Source organism: Triticum urartu, chromosome 5A (genome assembly GCF_056163025.1).
Source record: "Triticum urartu cultivar PI428250 chromosome 5A, HENAU_Tu73, whole genome shotgun sequence".
NCBI lineage: Eukaryota > Viridiplantae > Streptophyta > Magnoliopsida > Poales > Poaceae > Triticum > Triticum urartu.
In genome coordinates, this window is record NC_141877.1 from 186,837,517 (window position 1) to 186,850,828 (window position 13,312).

A 13,312-nucleotide genomic window follows, 5' to 3' on the forward strand; every position below is an offset into this window, starting at 1 on the left:
GCGATTATTCGAGAAATCATAGATCATTCTAATCTTTTCTACTTCTTGTTTATTTAGTCATGAGTATAGGAGGTCGAATATCGGGGCTCACAATTTTAGCAAAGTATATTCTCTCACTTGAGATTAGCGGTTATATTTGGCTAGCCAAAAATCTAGGTGATCTTACTTTCGTTCATGTAAACATTACGACGAGTTAGCTAAAAGCTTTAAAAAATAGCTAACTAAAAACTTTGCGAGGTTGTCTAACAAAAATTTAAAGTGAAAAGTTTTAAAAAAAATAATAAAAAAAAACTCAGTACCGTCGCGTGTCAAGCTCTTTCTCGTTCCCCAACGAGCAAGAGACACATCGTTTCCCCCAAATCTCACCCCCGGTGCTACTCCCGTTCTTTCGCCATCGCCATGGAGGACGCCGCGAACGCCACCCAGACTACCTCCACCACCTCGTCGGTGGCCGCCGTAGCCGCGGCGGCCCAGCACCAGCAGCTCCAGCGCCAGCTCTTTCTCATGCAGCAGGCTCAGGCTCAGGCGCAGGCCCAGCCCCACCCGCAGGCGCAGCAGCTGTCGCAGCAGGCCATGTCCCGCTTCCCGTCCAACATCGACGCCCACCTCCGCCCCCTCGGACCGCACCGCTTCCAGCAGCCGGCGCCGTCGCAGCTCCAAACCCCACCCCAGCCGCACTCGCAGGGGCAGCCGCACCCCCAGCCGTCCCCGCAGCAAGCGGCGCAGGCTAGGGTCCGGAGCCCCGAGGTGGAGATGGCGCTTCAGGACGCCATGCGGGTCTGCAACCCGGACATCAAGACGCCTTTCCATTCTCTCGAGGACGCTGTTAGCAGGTGCGCCTTTCACATACCAACTCTCGCTTTTTATTTCCTTGATTTGCTGTGTGACATAGATCTAGACTATTTTGCGTGGCACGCGAGTTTATGGCCAACGGAGGTTACTGATGGATTTTTGCCGAGCCCCTTCAGAATAAGGGTCTTGGAGCGTCCTTGTATACGCTGAAAAATCGTTTATGTCAGACTTTTTTTTATGTCACTTAGGGGAAACCATGGGCAAGTAACGAAACGAGATCTCATAATAGCCGAAAAGAAAAACCGGCTTCATGGAAAACAACCAGCACTGGTGTCTACCTTCTGGTAGAGGTCTGTATTATTTGCGAAACCAGGTTCACTAACCTTTGATGTGATGTAGAATTTGAATTTATGATGGATCTTTTAGGATCCAGGCACTACACGGTTTTTGTCCACCAGTTGCAACCTTCGTTGTGGTGTACAAGTTATAATGATCTTAAATGTCATTGGAGACTCTGATTAGTTTCAAATTTCCAATTTGATGATGCAGATTTGATCTCTAAGCTGACAAGTACTTTTAGTTTGAAGGTGTATATGTTAAGTAGTGATTGAACGTTTGTACTTTTTGCACTGGAATTTCACTGATTTGATAACTAGCTTGCCGATGACCATCCATGGTTTAGAATTGGCTTGTTGATCTGTCCGTCGCAGAAACCACATGCATATGATCACGTGAGCATTCCGATGTTTTAGTTGTTTAATGCCCACAAGTTTTGGTTAATAGACTTGCATTTGTAACTAAAACTTTTTGGACCATAAATATTTGCCCCGGCTAACTTCAATTCCTGGATCCGCCACTGATCTTCAGCCTAGAAACACATTTGGCCTACCACGCGCTCAATCTTGATAAAAAAGTTGTTTTTTTGCTATTTTTTTAACTTCTATTTGTTAAACATTCAGTTACTTGTATGACTATATTTTTATCCTGTAGTTTGTTTTCATGTGCTGTGAGTGCACGGGCAATGCTAGCCGACATATTGAGAACGAGCAATTTGAATAGACCTGCAACCAGCTCGATGATAGATACATCAGTAGGGCACTTTCGCTCACCAATTTGGTAACCAAACTGGGTTCTTTCCTTGTGTTTAGTGGTGACATGGGCCTGTTTGGTTTAATGCACGAGAACCAAAGTTTGTCTTACTAAACTTTGACAAGATTTTGCTGCCATTTTGCTTGGTGCCAAAATTGTGGTAAGGCTTTTCTTTGGCCTAACTTGCGCAATGAAGGCTTCCTTAGTAACTCACTTGCACCAGTTTTCATTTTTTTATTTCTGTGAAAACCAAAGCTTGATAACAACTGGTATTACCAAACCTTGGTGATCAAATTGGTTGCTATTAATTGGGTATTACCAAAAAATCAACAACACTGCCAATGGAATGGGAATTGTAGTTCGTCTTTGGCCACAAACCAAATGGAAGCCGACAGTAACATCCCATGTCTTGTTCTGCTGTGTTGGCGTCCACTATGGAAACCATTATCTGTTTAAGCACACCTATGTAGTCAAGTGATTTCTTCATTTTTACTAATTGCCGGGTACGTTGTTGAAGACTCCTTAGTTCTATTCTTCTAGTTGTGACATCTGTTCATCTGGACTACCTTATATGATAGTCTATTGATTTTGCGATGTTCCTTTTTTTGCTGGAAAACCTTATCTGAATCTTTAGACCCCTGTCAGAAAAAATGATTTTGTTTTACAGGTCCCTATGTTCCTTATGAACAATCTCTTTAGAAACCTTTTATTGTTTGCTGAACATATATAACTGGCAAGAGCTGTCCTATGAAAACAACTGTATAGCGTAGTGGCTAAAGTTGGCGTTTTCTTCCTGGCTGCCTTGAGCTCAACCTCGTGCCTGGCGAACAGGCAGTTTTCTATTTTCTTTTATAGCTGCAGTTGTGTGACACTCGGACCGACATGTCTGAGTTGGGATGAAGATAAATAATTATGCATAACTGGTATCTGGTCTTGCCTTATCACTGTTTGTGTTTCTACTTAGGCTATGTTCTTTAGCCCCGTTGAAATTCAACTAGAATGGAACTGATGGTAGATATTTATACCTGGGTGGTCCAGGATAATTTCACTGTTTTTTTCTTTCTCAGAGTGTCTTTGTGCATGCAGGTCATCTTGTCCGGTCTTAGATTCTCTGCCACAATAACAATATTGAAATACCGGTATCATCTTGTATTTCCATGTACTCATGTTGGGCCATAATGAAGTAACTATAAGATGTGAGTTAGCTCTATATGTCAGGGTCCAAGTAGAAAGAAAGAACGTTGAGCCCCGCACCACCATCGATGAGAGTCTTGGTGACGAGGATGTTGCTGATGACGGGCGAGCAGAGCATCGGGAGGGCACCAGCAGTTGCCGCGCACTTGAGCTGGCCGGTCGAGCTGAAGGTGATGGTGCACTTGGACCACCTGAGCGGTCGCGTGACCTCGAGCCTGGAGAGGGCCGCATTCACTTCGCGGGCAAACTGCTTGAAGATGCGATGAGAGGCTGGGGCCTGAGCACCGCCTAGGATGCAGGCGATGGCGCGAGGCTCCTGGAAGCCCCCAGCCCCCTCGTTCTGGTGGTGATCGTCGTTCCTTCTTGGTGGTGGTGGCAGCGAGGGGAGGCCAGCGTTGCCCTAAGGACGATTCTCACGAGGCTGGTCTCTCCAGACGCCTTCGCGAGGCTGGGCTTGCCAGCGCTCCTCATGAGGCTGATCGCGCCACTCCTGGCGGGGGCCGCGGTCGTCCCAGCGTCCTCCTCCTCGGCCTCCTCCGCGGCCGTAGCCTCGGTCGCTGCGCTCGGGGCGACGACCGAGGCATTCGTCACGGATGGCCCTGAGCTCCTGACAGTCGTTGGTGTTATGGCTGTGCATGTTGTGGAAGACGCAGAACGGGCGGCTGCCCTTGGATGACTTTAGGTGGTCGCAGCCGTGCTTCATCTCCGGCTCAGCCGCAAGCATGACCGGCCCTTGCGCTTCATGTTCTTGGCCTTGGCCTTCTTATCTTTTGGGTCTGTCCCCGGGAGCTCCAGGAGGGAGAGGTGACCCTCCTCAGCTCTCGCGCACCTAGTTGCCATGTTGAACATCTCCAGAGCCGTGCATAGGTCCTCGTGTATGGCGAGCTCTTCCTTCATCTTGATGTCGCGGACGCCATCAGAGAACGCTGAGATGATGGCCTCGTTCGAAACCTTGGGGATCTTGAGGCGAACACTGTTGAAGCGTTGGATGTACTTCTGCAGGGTCTTCCCTGACTGCTGCTTGATGCGCCGCAGGTCACCTGCAGCTGGCGGATGGTCGCGAGTGCCCTGGAAGTTGGTGACGAAACGCTCGCGCATCTCGCCCCAGGAAGAGATCGATCCCATTGGCAGGTTCAGGAGCCACGAGCGTGCGCCATCTTTGAGGGCCATGGGAAACCAGTTCGCCATGACCTTTTCGTCGCCGTTGGCCGCCTCGATGCTCAGCTCGTAGAGCTGAAGGAACTCAGCAGGGTCGGGGGTGCCGTCGTAGCGTGGAGGTAGGTCAGGCTTGAACTTCCTCGGCTAGACGATGCTGCGAAGCTCCGGAGTGAAGGCACGGCAGCCCGCGGTAGTCAAGGGAGCCCGTCGTAGAGGTGGAGGCTGATCTTGGCGCTCACGCGCCACCACCGCAGGCGGCGTGCGGTCTTGACGTGGTGGTGCTGGGAGTGCAGGAGCATCCTCTTGCGGCCGCTGGACCTCCTGGCAGCTTTCTTCTTCACGTGCAGGCGCCTTGCGCGGTGGGTCATGCCGTGGGGCCGCGCGCCCTGGTCCAAGGGCGACGTCTTGACGGGGAGGTGGAGGAGGTGCTCCATGAGCTACGTCGTCCGTAGCAGGCGGCGGGCGAGGCAGCGAGAGAGACGGTGCAGGAGAGTCCCCAGCGGCGCTGACTAGCTCGGTGATGCGGTCCAGCCACTCTTCATAGAAGTTGTCGATGGGTGGTAGCGTAGGAGCTCGCGCGCCATGAGCAATGCAGCTTGCGCGTCCGCCGGTGCGCGACGAGCATGAGATGACGAACCAACCGGAGTCAGCGACGAGGTGGCCGTGCGCCCATCACGCCGCACGGAGGGGTGCAGCGACGAAGCTTGCTGCTCATGCCCTGCCGGGCCGGTGGATGCGTTGGCGGCAGGCGATGGAGAACGACGGGGAGGCCCGCCGGCAGGCGCCGTCTGGGCGACGCGAGCGGCGAGGGCGGCCCGACGCTCAGCACGGGCTCGATGGGCGTCAGCCATGGAAGCGGTGGAGCAGTGGTGGGTCGATCGACGGAAGAGAGGGTCCGACGTTCCCCTACCCGGCGCGCCAAAATGTCGGATTCAGGGTTCCGTAGACCCTTGAGATGTTCGAACTCTGGGGTGCGTGCGAAGAACTCGTCCTCCCTAGTTTGTCTGCTCGCTAATCCCACAGCCTAGCTCGACGAACTGGATGAACAAAAGACATAGCAGTTTATCCAGGTTCGGGCCACTTTGCGGTGTAAAACCCTACTCCTGCTTTGTGGTGGATTGGTCTCGAGGGACTGAGGATGAACCGATGAACTAGTACAGTGGAGAACAGCCTTAGGAGTAGTGTTCTTGTGCTCGATGAGCTGGTGGGTGAGAGGATGATCTGAATGATCCCTCCTTCTATGGTGGTGGCTAAGTCCTATTTATAGTGGCCTTGGTCTCTTTCCAAATGTAAGGCGGGAAGGGATCCCACAAAGGCCAAATTTGAAGGAAGACAACTAGTACATGCTATCCTGACAAAAGTAGTCTTTGCCTGCCAAAAGCTCCTGGTCGTGACGCCGTGGTTGGCTCGACGATGACCTCCGCTCTGCCGTCCTGGCGGTCTTGGTCTTGTTGCACCGAAATGGAAACCTTTGCTTGATTCCTCGGGACTCCGTGCCTGCGCTTGCCTTCTTAGCACCAATGAGGAAACTGGTACACTGCGCCCGCGGGCGCCCGCTTGGTCTTGGTCGTCACGGCTCACGTCATCTGAACCTCGCGAGGTGCATCTTGCATAGATATCTCCACTCCTCGGGAGCCAGCTTGGGGAGACTGCCCCTCGAGGAGGTCTTTGTGTCGTCTGCCTCGCGAGGCTTGGCCCCTCGCGAGGGTCTTGTGTTGTTGATCCTGAAGCTGGGCCGTACCAGACCGTCGATGGAGCCACGTCATGGGCCGCAGGCAGGCAAGTCTGGGCACCCCCGGTCCCAGGACGCCGACAACTTGTGCCCCTCTTTATAGTATGGTTGTCCTATACTCAATGTGAATCTTGGATTCACTAAAAGCCTAGAAAATGACGAGGACAATAACTGCTAAAGAGAATCCATTAAACTCATAATTCATTAGATTCTTGCTATCGATGCCAATTAGGTATCATAAGTAATTGTTCCGTCCTTTGATGACCAAGATCATTCTTTGCTAAAGAGAAATGATCATTATGAGTCAGACTCGATAAGAATTGGATCCCTAGAAAGGATTTTGTGTGGGTGGGTGGGGTGAGTGGGGGGGGGGGGGGGGGGTTGTCGCCAATGATCTTCCACTTGTAGTCAAACCTGATACACAATAAGATCACATGTTATACCTGAAATAAGCTCATACAACATTAGTCCTCTCAATGATTCCGTCATAAATTATCAAAACCAACTAGGGTATAATGGAGATGCACTTTCAGTCTCCTTCCACATGCTCGTGTGGTAGGCCACCTATGATCTTGTCATGGACGACTAACATCATACACTGATGTCAGCGTGATCAAGTAGTTCTGTACACCACTGCTACCATATTCGTTTCTTAGTTGGGTCATGACCGCCTGCAAGTCAGCCATCATTCTTTCTTGGACTACATGTTGATCGGTGTTTAGTGTTTACCTTCACTACCTTAACATCTCATGGTAGGCCACCTATGATCTCGTCATGAACATGGGCGACTACCATCATACACTAATGAACACTAATGACAGCGTGATCAAGTAGTTTCCGCACACCACTGCTACCTTCATTCGTTTCTTCGTCAGACCATGACCACCTGCAAGTCAGCCATCATTCTTTCTAGGACTACATGTTGATGGGTGTTTAGTGTCTACCTTCACTACCCCAACATCAGCACTCACTTCATGTGGAGAGTCATCCTGGAATGGACATCTAGGTATACCTAGCGACTATCAAGTTCATCGTTATATGGACCCGTTCAAGTTCCGACACCTGTGATGGGCTGACTTTGACAGACAAGGATTGGAGATCTATGACAGTGCTTCTCAGTCGCTCATCAGCATTGGTATTTGGTTCTAATGGGCATGCATTCTTAGATGCCAGTCGATGGCACAATGACATGCCATCTGGTAAAGCGGGCTGGAGTGTTATGACTCAATAGTGTCAGCCAGCCAATCCACCGTCTAGACAGATATCGGCAACTAGGAACCAAATAGTGTTAGTTGATAGTATAATTGTGTTAGGGAGAGAACTGCCATATCAGGCAAAGATACTAGTCCAATTTGAATAAATAGAGACCGGTTTGTTAGGAAGGAGATATGTTTCTTGGTGGCCAAGTCTGTTACATGACCTAAGTTTTGTAAGCTTTGGAACCACTAGTCCTGACAGAGATGAGCCCTGTTGCTGCTTGTTGAGGGTGAGTGCCCTATCCCCACTGCTCGGACCCTTTGCCAAGTTATCCCATCGTGCTCCTTGTCTACATGGTCACTGTGCCATGAATAACCTGATTGGGCTAATTAATCTTCTGACTCAGCATTAACTGCCCAAGTAGATGGCCACAGTTAACAACAAACCAGGTTGGTATTGTGCCAAGGGTTAAATTTTAGTTGTTCATTTCACTCTCAGGGTAGTTCAGGGGCTACTGTGGGCATTTTCAGTTGTAAAAGTGGATAGGATGTAAGAGCATCTCTAGCAGACCCTTTATATCACGGACCCTTATAGCGCGTTTACAGTTCGCGGTTGTCTTCGGATACGGGCCGAAAACAGCCGTGATAGAACAGCAACCGAATATGAACCCGCAAAATTTGAAATCACACATTCGCGCGAGAAATTGAACTAGTTCAGTAGAACTACTAGCACTTGATCATCTTAAAAAGTCATACAAAGTAGAATTTTTACAACTAATATTTGGAGGAGCAGGCACCACCGTAACCCTAATTACAAAATTGTGCTCATCGGAGCCGGGGGGATTGCGGCGGCGACGCTGCGGCGGCGGAGGAGCTCAGTCCTCGTCGTTGGAGACGAGGTCGACGTAGACCTCGTCCTGCTTCGTTTTTACGAGGCGCCACTCTTCCATGTTGGCTGCAAACTCCTGCGCCGCCGCCATCCCCTGCTCGAGGAAGATTTTGTTGATGTCAGCGTCCCGTCGACGGCGCTGCTCCGCCTTCTCCTGCGCAGAGCGCGCGACGATGGCGGCTTCCATGACGTCCGCCTCTGCCGGGGGAGGTAATCCTCCGGCCCGAAGACGCCCCGCCACTTCGGCTCCGCCTCTGGCCCCCTCTTCACCGCGCGGAGCGGCGGGAGCTCCTCCGGCTCTCTTTTGACCGGCATGAGTGGCGTCCGTGAGCTCAAGGCACCGGCAGAGGAGCTGCCCATGGCAGAGGAGCCGGAGGACAGCCCGCGGCTGAGGAGCGCCTACTTGCGGTTGTACTCCTCCGTCTCGCGGCGGAGGAGCGACGGCGGCGGCGAGAGCCCGTTGTTTGTGTACCTACGGGCAGCCCTTTTCCTCGCGGCGTCGGAGGCGTCGCACCGCCTCCGCTCGGGGTCGTCGCCATCGCCGGCGCCGTGGCCCGCCGACCACATTCCGCACCACATCGAGAGGGGAGAGGGGGAATTGAAGTCGCCGGCGGTGAGAAATCGAGAAGGGGGATTGGGAATTGCGGCGGCGCGCGGATAGGGTTTCGACCCGTATTTCAGCTGCAAACCCTTACATGCGCGGGAGGGGAGTGGGGTTGCGAGCCACTGTAAAAAAACTTACGGGCCGGGCGACTGTACGAGCTCTGGTCTGGCCCAAAAAATGGGCCAAACCCGTATAGTCGCCGGATTTTTACGGGGTGCCCCGTTTTAAGGGGTCTGCTAGAGATGCTCCAAGGGGATGTCCTGGAATAGCCCTTTCACATAAAATTTGGTTCTACAGAGAATGGCGTTTCAGTGCTCAGGACTATCTGAACCCGAAATCCCTGGCATTCATGAAAGTCAGTCGACGTGACAGCTGCCTGTGCGAGATAATGGGGCAGGTGGAGGAAATATGGGGTGGAGCAGTCTCGTACATAGGCGTTCGGTGGGCCAGCACCGTGAGTTTTCGTACTGGATGAGGAGATCCAGTCACGGTGGCAATCCGAGTTGTGGCTCACATTGCAGGCTCATAGCTGTCCCTGGAGTTGGGGTGTTAGTAACTTTGGGCTGCAACAGGACCGTGGCTCAGAAAATGATACTCACGATTACATCGTTGACAAGCTTTTTTTCTTTTGAATACAAAGCTGACAAGCTGACCGTGCCATTACAAGGGTAAGTTGTTCTAAAAAGAAATTTTACAAGGGTAAGTGATTACAGGGGCGAACACGAGCAGGCAAATTAATCTGACCAATCTGCTAGAACGTCCTTATAGGTCCATTAGTGCACACATAAGTTTCATGGAGTGACTCAACTACGAGCTATTAACCCCTAAGGAATAGCGCACGCTATGAGCAAGCTGACAGTACTTGGGCGGAGCTAGTGCGCAGTCGCCGTGCGCGTCAGCAACCTTGGGTGTCACCGGCTGGCTGCTGGATGCACCATGCGTGCGCTGCTGGTGTGCATTAGGACATAGGAGCATTCGCCGTTGCATTGCGCAGGGTGGGCTGGACGGCGGTCGGTCCGTGGTCCTGATGCACAGCCACTGGAACTGGGTGTGGGCGCCAGGGCTGCAGGAGCAAGGGCAGCCATCGGCAGCTGTCCGAGCTGATGGGCATACTTGTCCTGGAATTCAAATAAGGGGCACAAGCCATCCTAGAAACAAAAATACCAAGCAAAAGACAATGGGTTGCGTGAGTTCACAACCATCAAATGGGCACTACAGCTTGTGGATTTACAGGGTGCGAAGACTTGCATTGTCATTCACACACTTGTAGAATCTGGATCAAGGATTCTGTCCTTTGTGGGCGATAGATGTCACCAAACATTTGCTGCAGAAGAGGCAAGGGATGAGGGGGAGAAGCTCCTGCTGCTCGGCGGAGTAGGATGAAGCACTGGAGGCGGACATGGCTCTCGATTTGGTGGCAGCGGCCAGATTGTTTTCGACTGAGTGAAAAAAGGTGGGAGTGAAAGTGGCAGAGGGGTTCACGTGTTTCTTATCCAGTGACGGGTTGATGGCTGTTATTAGCTGGGGCCATCACAGACGCGGAATAGGCCGTCCACAGAACTGCTGTACCTAGATGTTCGAGACGTTGGGGACGGCAGTTAATGCATGGGGTCCGGTTGAAATGCGCTGAAGATACAACTGACGCGTACAGGGAGAAATACAAACAGTGCAGTGATCTGGAGGAGGAGGGGCAATTTAGATATCAGATCCATCTGAGCTCGGGCTCAGAAACGAATTTTCGGGTTCTATATTCCTTTTGCTTTCCGACAAAAGCATGACTTTTGGAAAATGTGAATATATGTTAGTTATGTGAATAAATGATTTGGCGTGTTGCATTGCCTAGCCTGATATATTAAAATGGCAACATGTTGCTTAATTTGTCAGTCAACTTAGAAAAGGCATACCACATTCCTGTCAGTAACGCCTCTTAAATCGTGTTAACCATTGTTTAGAGTTAGGCGAGCAGTTTCAATCAGTAACACTTTTGAAAGGTTTTTTCCACATAACTTCCCTATCCAAAGGTACTGATACACTCTGTTCCATTGCCGCAAAAATCAGGTTATTGCCTTACCATGTTGTTGCTGACTACGAGGCTGAAGAAGATGACAGGATCCTTGACAGTGACGCAACTGGCCAGATTCCCTCTCGTCTTCAGCAATGGGATCATAACATTCTGGTAAAAATTGCTGAGTTCACAACAACTTTTGAGAAGCAAGTGTTGGCATACAACATAATGACCAAGAAAAGGGCCATTGGTGAGTTTCGATCGGAGGAGCGACTCATGCTAGAGCAAGCTTTGTTACAGGAGGAGAAGCAGGCTTCGATGGAACTAAGAGCAGAGATAGAATCTAGGGAGAAAGCAGGCCGCGAGGCTGCTGAAGCTAAGATGCGTATGGCCATGGCTGAGCATGCTCGAGTGGAAGCTCAAGCACACCCTGAGGTGATTGGTCATGGCCCTTTGAGGGCCAATGCTGCTGCTTCCCAAGGCGATGATGGTCCTAGTCATGACATGGCACAACAACAGGTTGAAGATGGATGGGAAAACACTCAAAGGGATGATGATGATCCATCTGAGGATTTCCTCAATGATGAGAATGAGCCAGAGAATGGAAACTCTGATATGCAAGAGGAGTGGCGGCGATCGGGGGAATTTGATCTAAACTCTAGGTAAGACTGCAAGGGGTACGGCGTCGATGGTGGCAATCTGATCTGAACTCTAGGCAAGACAGGTGCACTCGACTTGAGAAAAGGCTTGAGGATGCATCGGCTGGTGCCTGGTAACTTGTCTCTAGTTATCTGATTATATATGTTTTGAAGATAACTTGTCCTGTCATTGTGGCTGTAAACACGCAATTTAAAACTAGTATTTCCTCCGACCCAAAATGTAAGACGTTTTTTGATACTATCATAGTGTCAAAAAAGTCTTACATTTTGGGACGGAGGGAGTACTATTTAGCTTTTTTTTTTGAGAAAACTAGTGCTCCCTCCGTAAAACTAATATAAGAGCGCTACTCATGTGTTCAAACAGTGTTTAGAATGTTGAGTGGCCTCTGTATGTTGTAAAGCTAACTTCTAAATGGGCTTCCGCGCAAGAGAATCACGCAGTGTGGATGGCACAAATAGGTTTACCATTTTTACTAGATAACGGCTGTGCTTTCTTGCGGAAATTTTTAGCAATGACCTTATCAAAAATAAACTCGAATATATGAGTATAGTACCACACCACATTCCACCTAGAGGTAAATGAAGGGTGGCTGAATGTTATATTGTCTTGTGACACTTGAGTTCAATTATTAAATATTTATTGTTGATAATAATAATAATAATAATGAGGGTTTGCATGTGATAGAAAGTGAAAAGTGTCAAAACTAATTATGTAATTAGGGGGAAAATCTCCCCTTGCCCCGAACGGCCGTACCAACGCCTCTCTCCTGTCTGCCTAGAACCGACGCATCCCTCCCAGGATCGTCGCGTCTCTATGGGGATATATAAGCTTTCTGTAACCATTGTCAAGGCAATTGTTCATTGTTTGATTCGGAGCACGTTATCAGCCACGCTAGAACAGCCAGCGAGAGCGAGAAAGGCAACAGAGAAAGAAGAAGAGAGGGAGCACTCGCCGCTGGTGAGATGCCTGACCTTGTTTCCTTCTTTCTCCGCTTGATCCGTGAGGATGGTCGTTGCTACCGTTGTCGCTACCATGGCGTTGGTGGCCTTCGGCGCTTCTATCGCATGGTGCAGGCCATCCGCCGTTCTGGCCGTTGCGCCGCTGGTCGTTGTGGTCACCACGCCACTGGATGTGGCGCCTATGGTGGTCACCGAGTCGCTGGACGCGGCCATGGCGTCGTCGGACGCGCCGCTCTTGGTGCTTGCCACGCCCACGGGCACAGCCTTGGCGCTGCTATGCATGCGCCGTCAGTGAACAAGGGGCTCGACCCATGGCTTGTGGCCGATCCGAGCGCCCCTATGGTGCACAGCACCGCAACCGCACCCCCCGGGTCTCCGCCTCCACCCCCTCCTCCACCGGCAGGGTGGCTCCCGCCGTCGACGCCGACGCAGGATGCCGTAGCCGCCGGCCCGAGCCGCCGCCCGCATGGCTATGCCGCGGTGCCGTTGCGCGCCGTGGTGAATGAGGAGGAGGCACTCGCCTTCGTCTCCGCGCCTACCGGCGTCGTCCGTCTTGGAGCCGGCATGGAGGGCACCAACACCAGCGCCCTGCTTCAGGGGGAGATGGCAGCGGGCTCGAGCAGCCGTGCGGCACGGCGCTTCGGGTGTCTCCTCGGGCACGCCGTCGCCGCCATCGACCGCCACCCCATCCACGGCCCCGGTTCGTGGGCTCTGGCGAGCCTCGCCTCGCTAGCGCCGCGCCAGAGGGTGCTCGCCTGGACCCCGTCGTCATCGCGTCTTCTTCGGACGAGGAAGGCTCGTCGGTGCTGCGCCGGTGACCTTCGGCGCCGCGAGGGGCTGCGGCGGCCACTCCAGTCGCCGGCGCCGTCAAGAGCAGGTGGAGGGGATCGAGAGGTGGAGCGGGTCGGGGCGGATCCCTTATCCGTAACCGCCACTCCCCTCGCCTCCTCTTATTATGCGGTGGGGAGGCTGCGGGCTGGCCAAAGGCCGTGGCGCCGGCCCAGGCGTCCTGGCCTGCCCCTTCATGATTCATT

The 13,312-nt window shown here is 51.8% G+C and overlaps 1 protein-coding gene across 1 annotated transcript; it reads left to right on the forward strand.

The window, feature by feature from the left end:
* Window positions 1–327: 327 nt before the first annotated feature.
* Window positions 328–11,731, forward strand: LOC125508260 (mediator of RNA polymerase II transcription subunit-like protein). Its single transcript, XM_048672912.2, has 2 exons — window positions 328–833; window positions 10,713–11,731. Exons 1-2 carry the CDS (start codon window positions 400–402, stop codon window positions 11,323–11,325), a joined length of 1,047 nt encoding a protein of 348 aa, XP_048528869.1. The 5' UTR covers window positions 328–399; the 3' UTR covers window positions 11,326–11,731.
* Window positions 11,732–13,312: the final 1,581 nt, after the last annotated feature.

What these genes read in the sequence shown, in the direction of transcription:
- LOC125508260 (XM_048672912.2), top strand. Translation starts at nt 400, where the DNA reads ATGGAGGACGCCGCGAACGCCACCCAGACTACCTCCACCACCTCGTCG. An exon ending in CTCGAGGACGCTGTTAGCAG is followed by an intron (nt 834 to 10,712) that starts GTGCGCCTTTCA and finishes CGCAAAAATCAG; the next exon opens with GTTATTGCCTTACCATGTTG.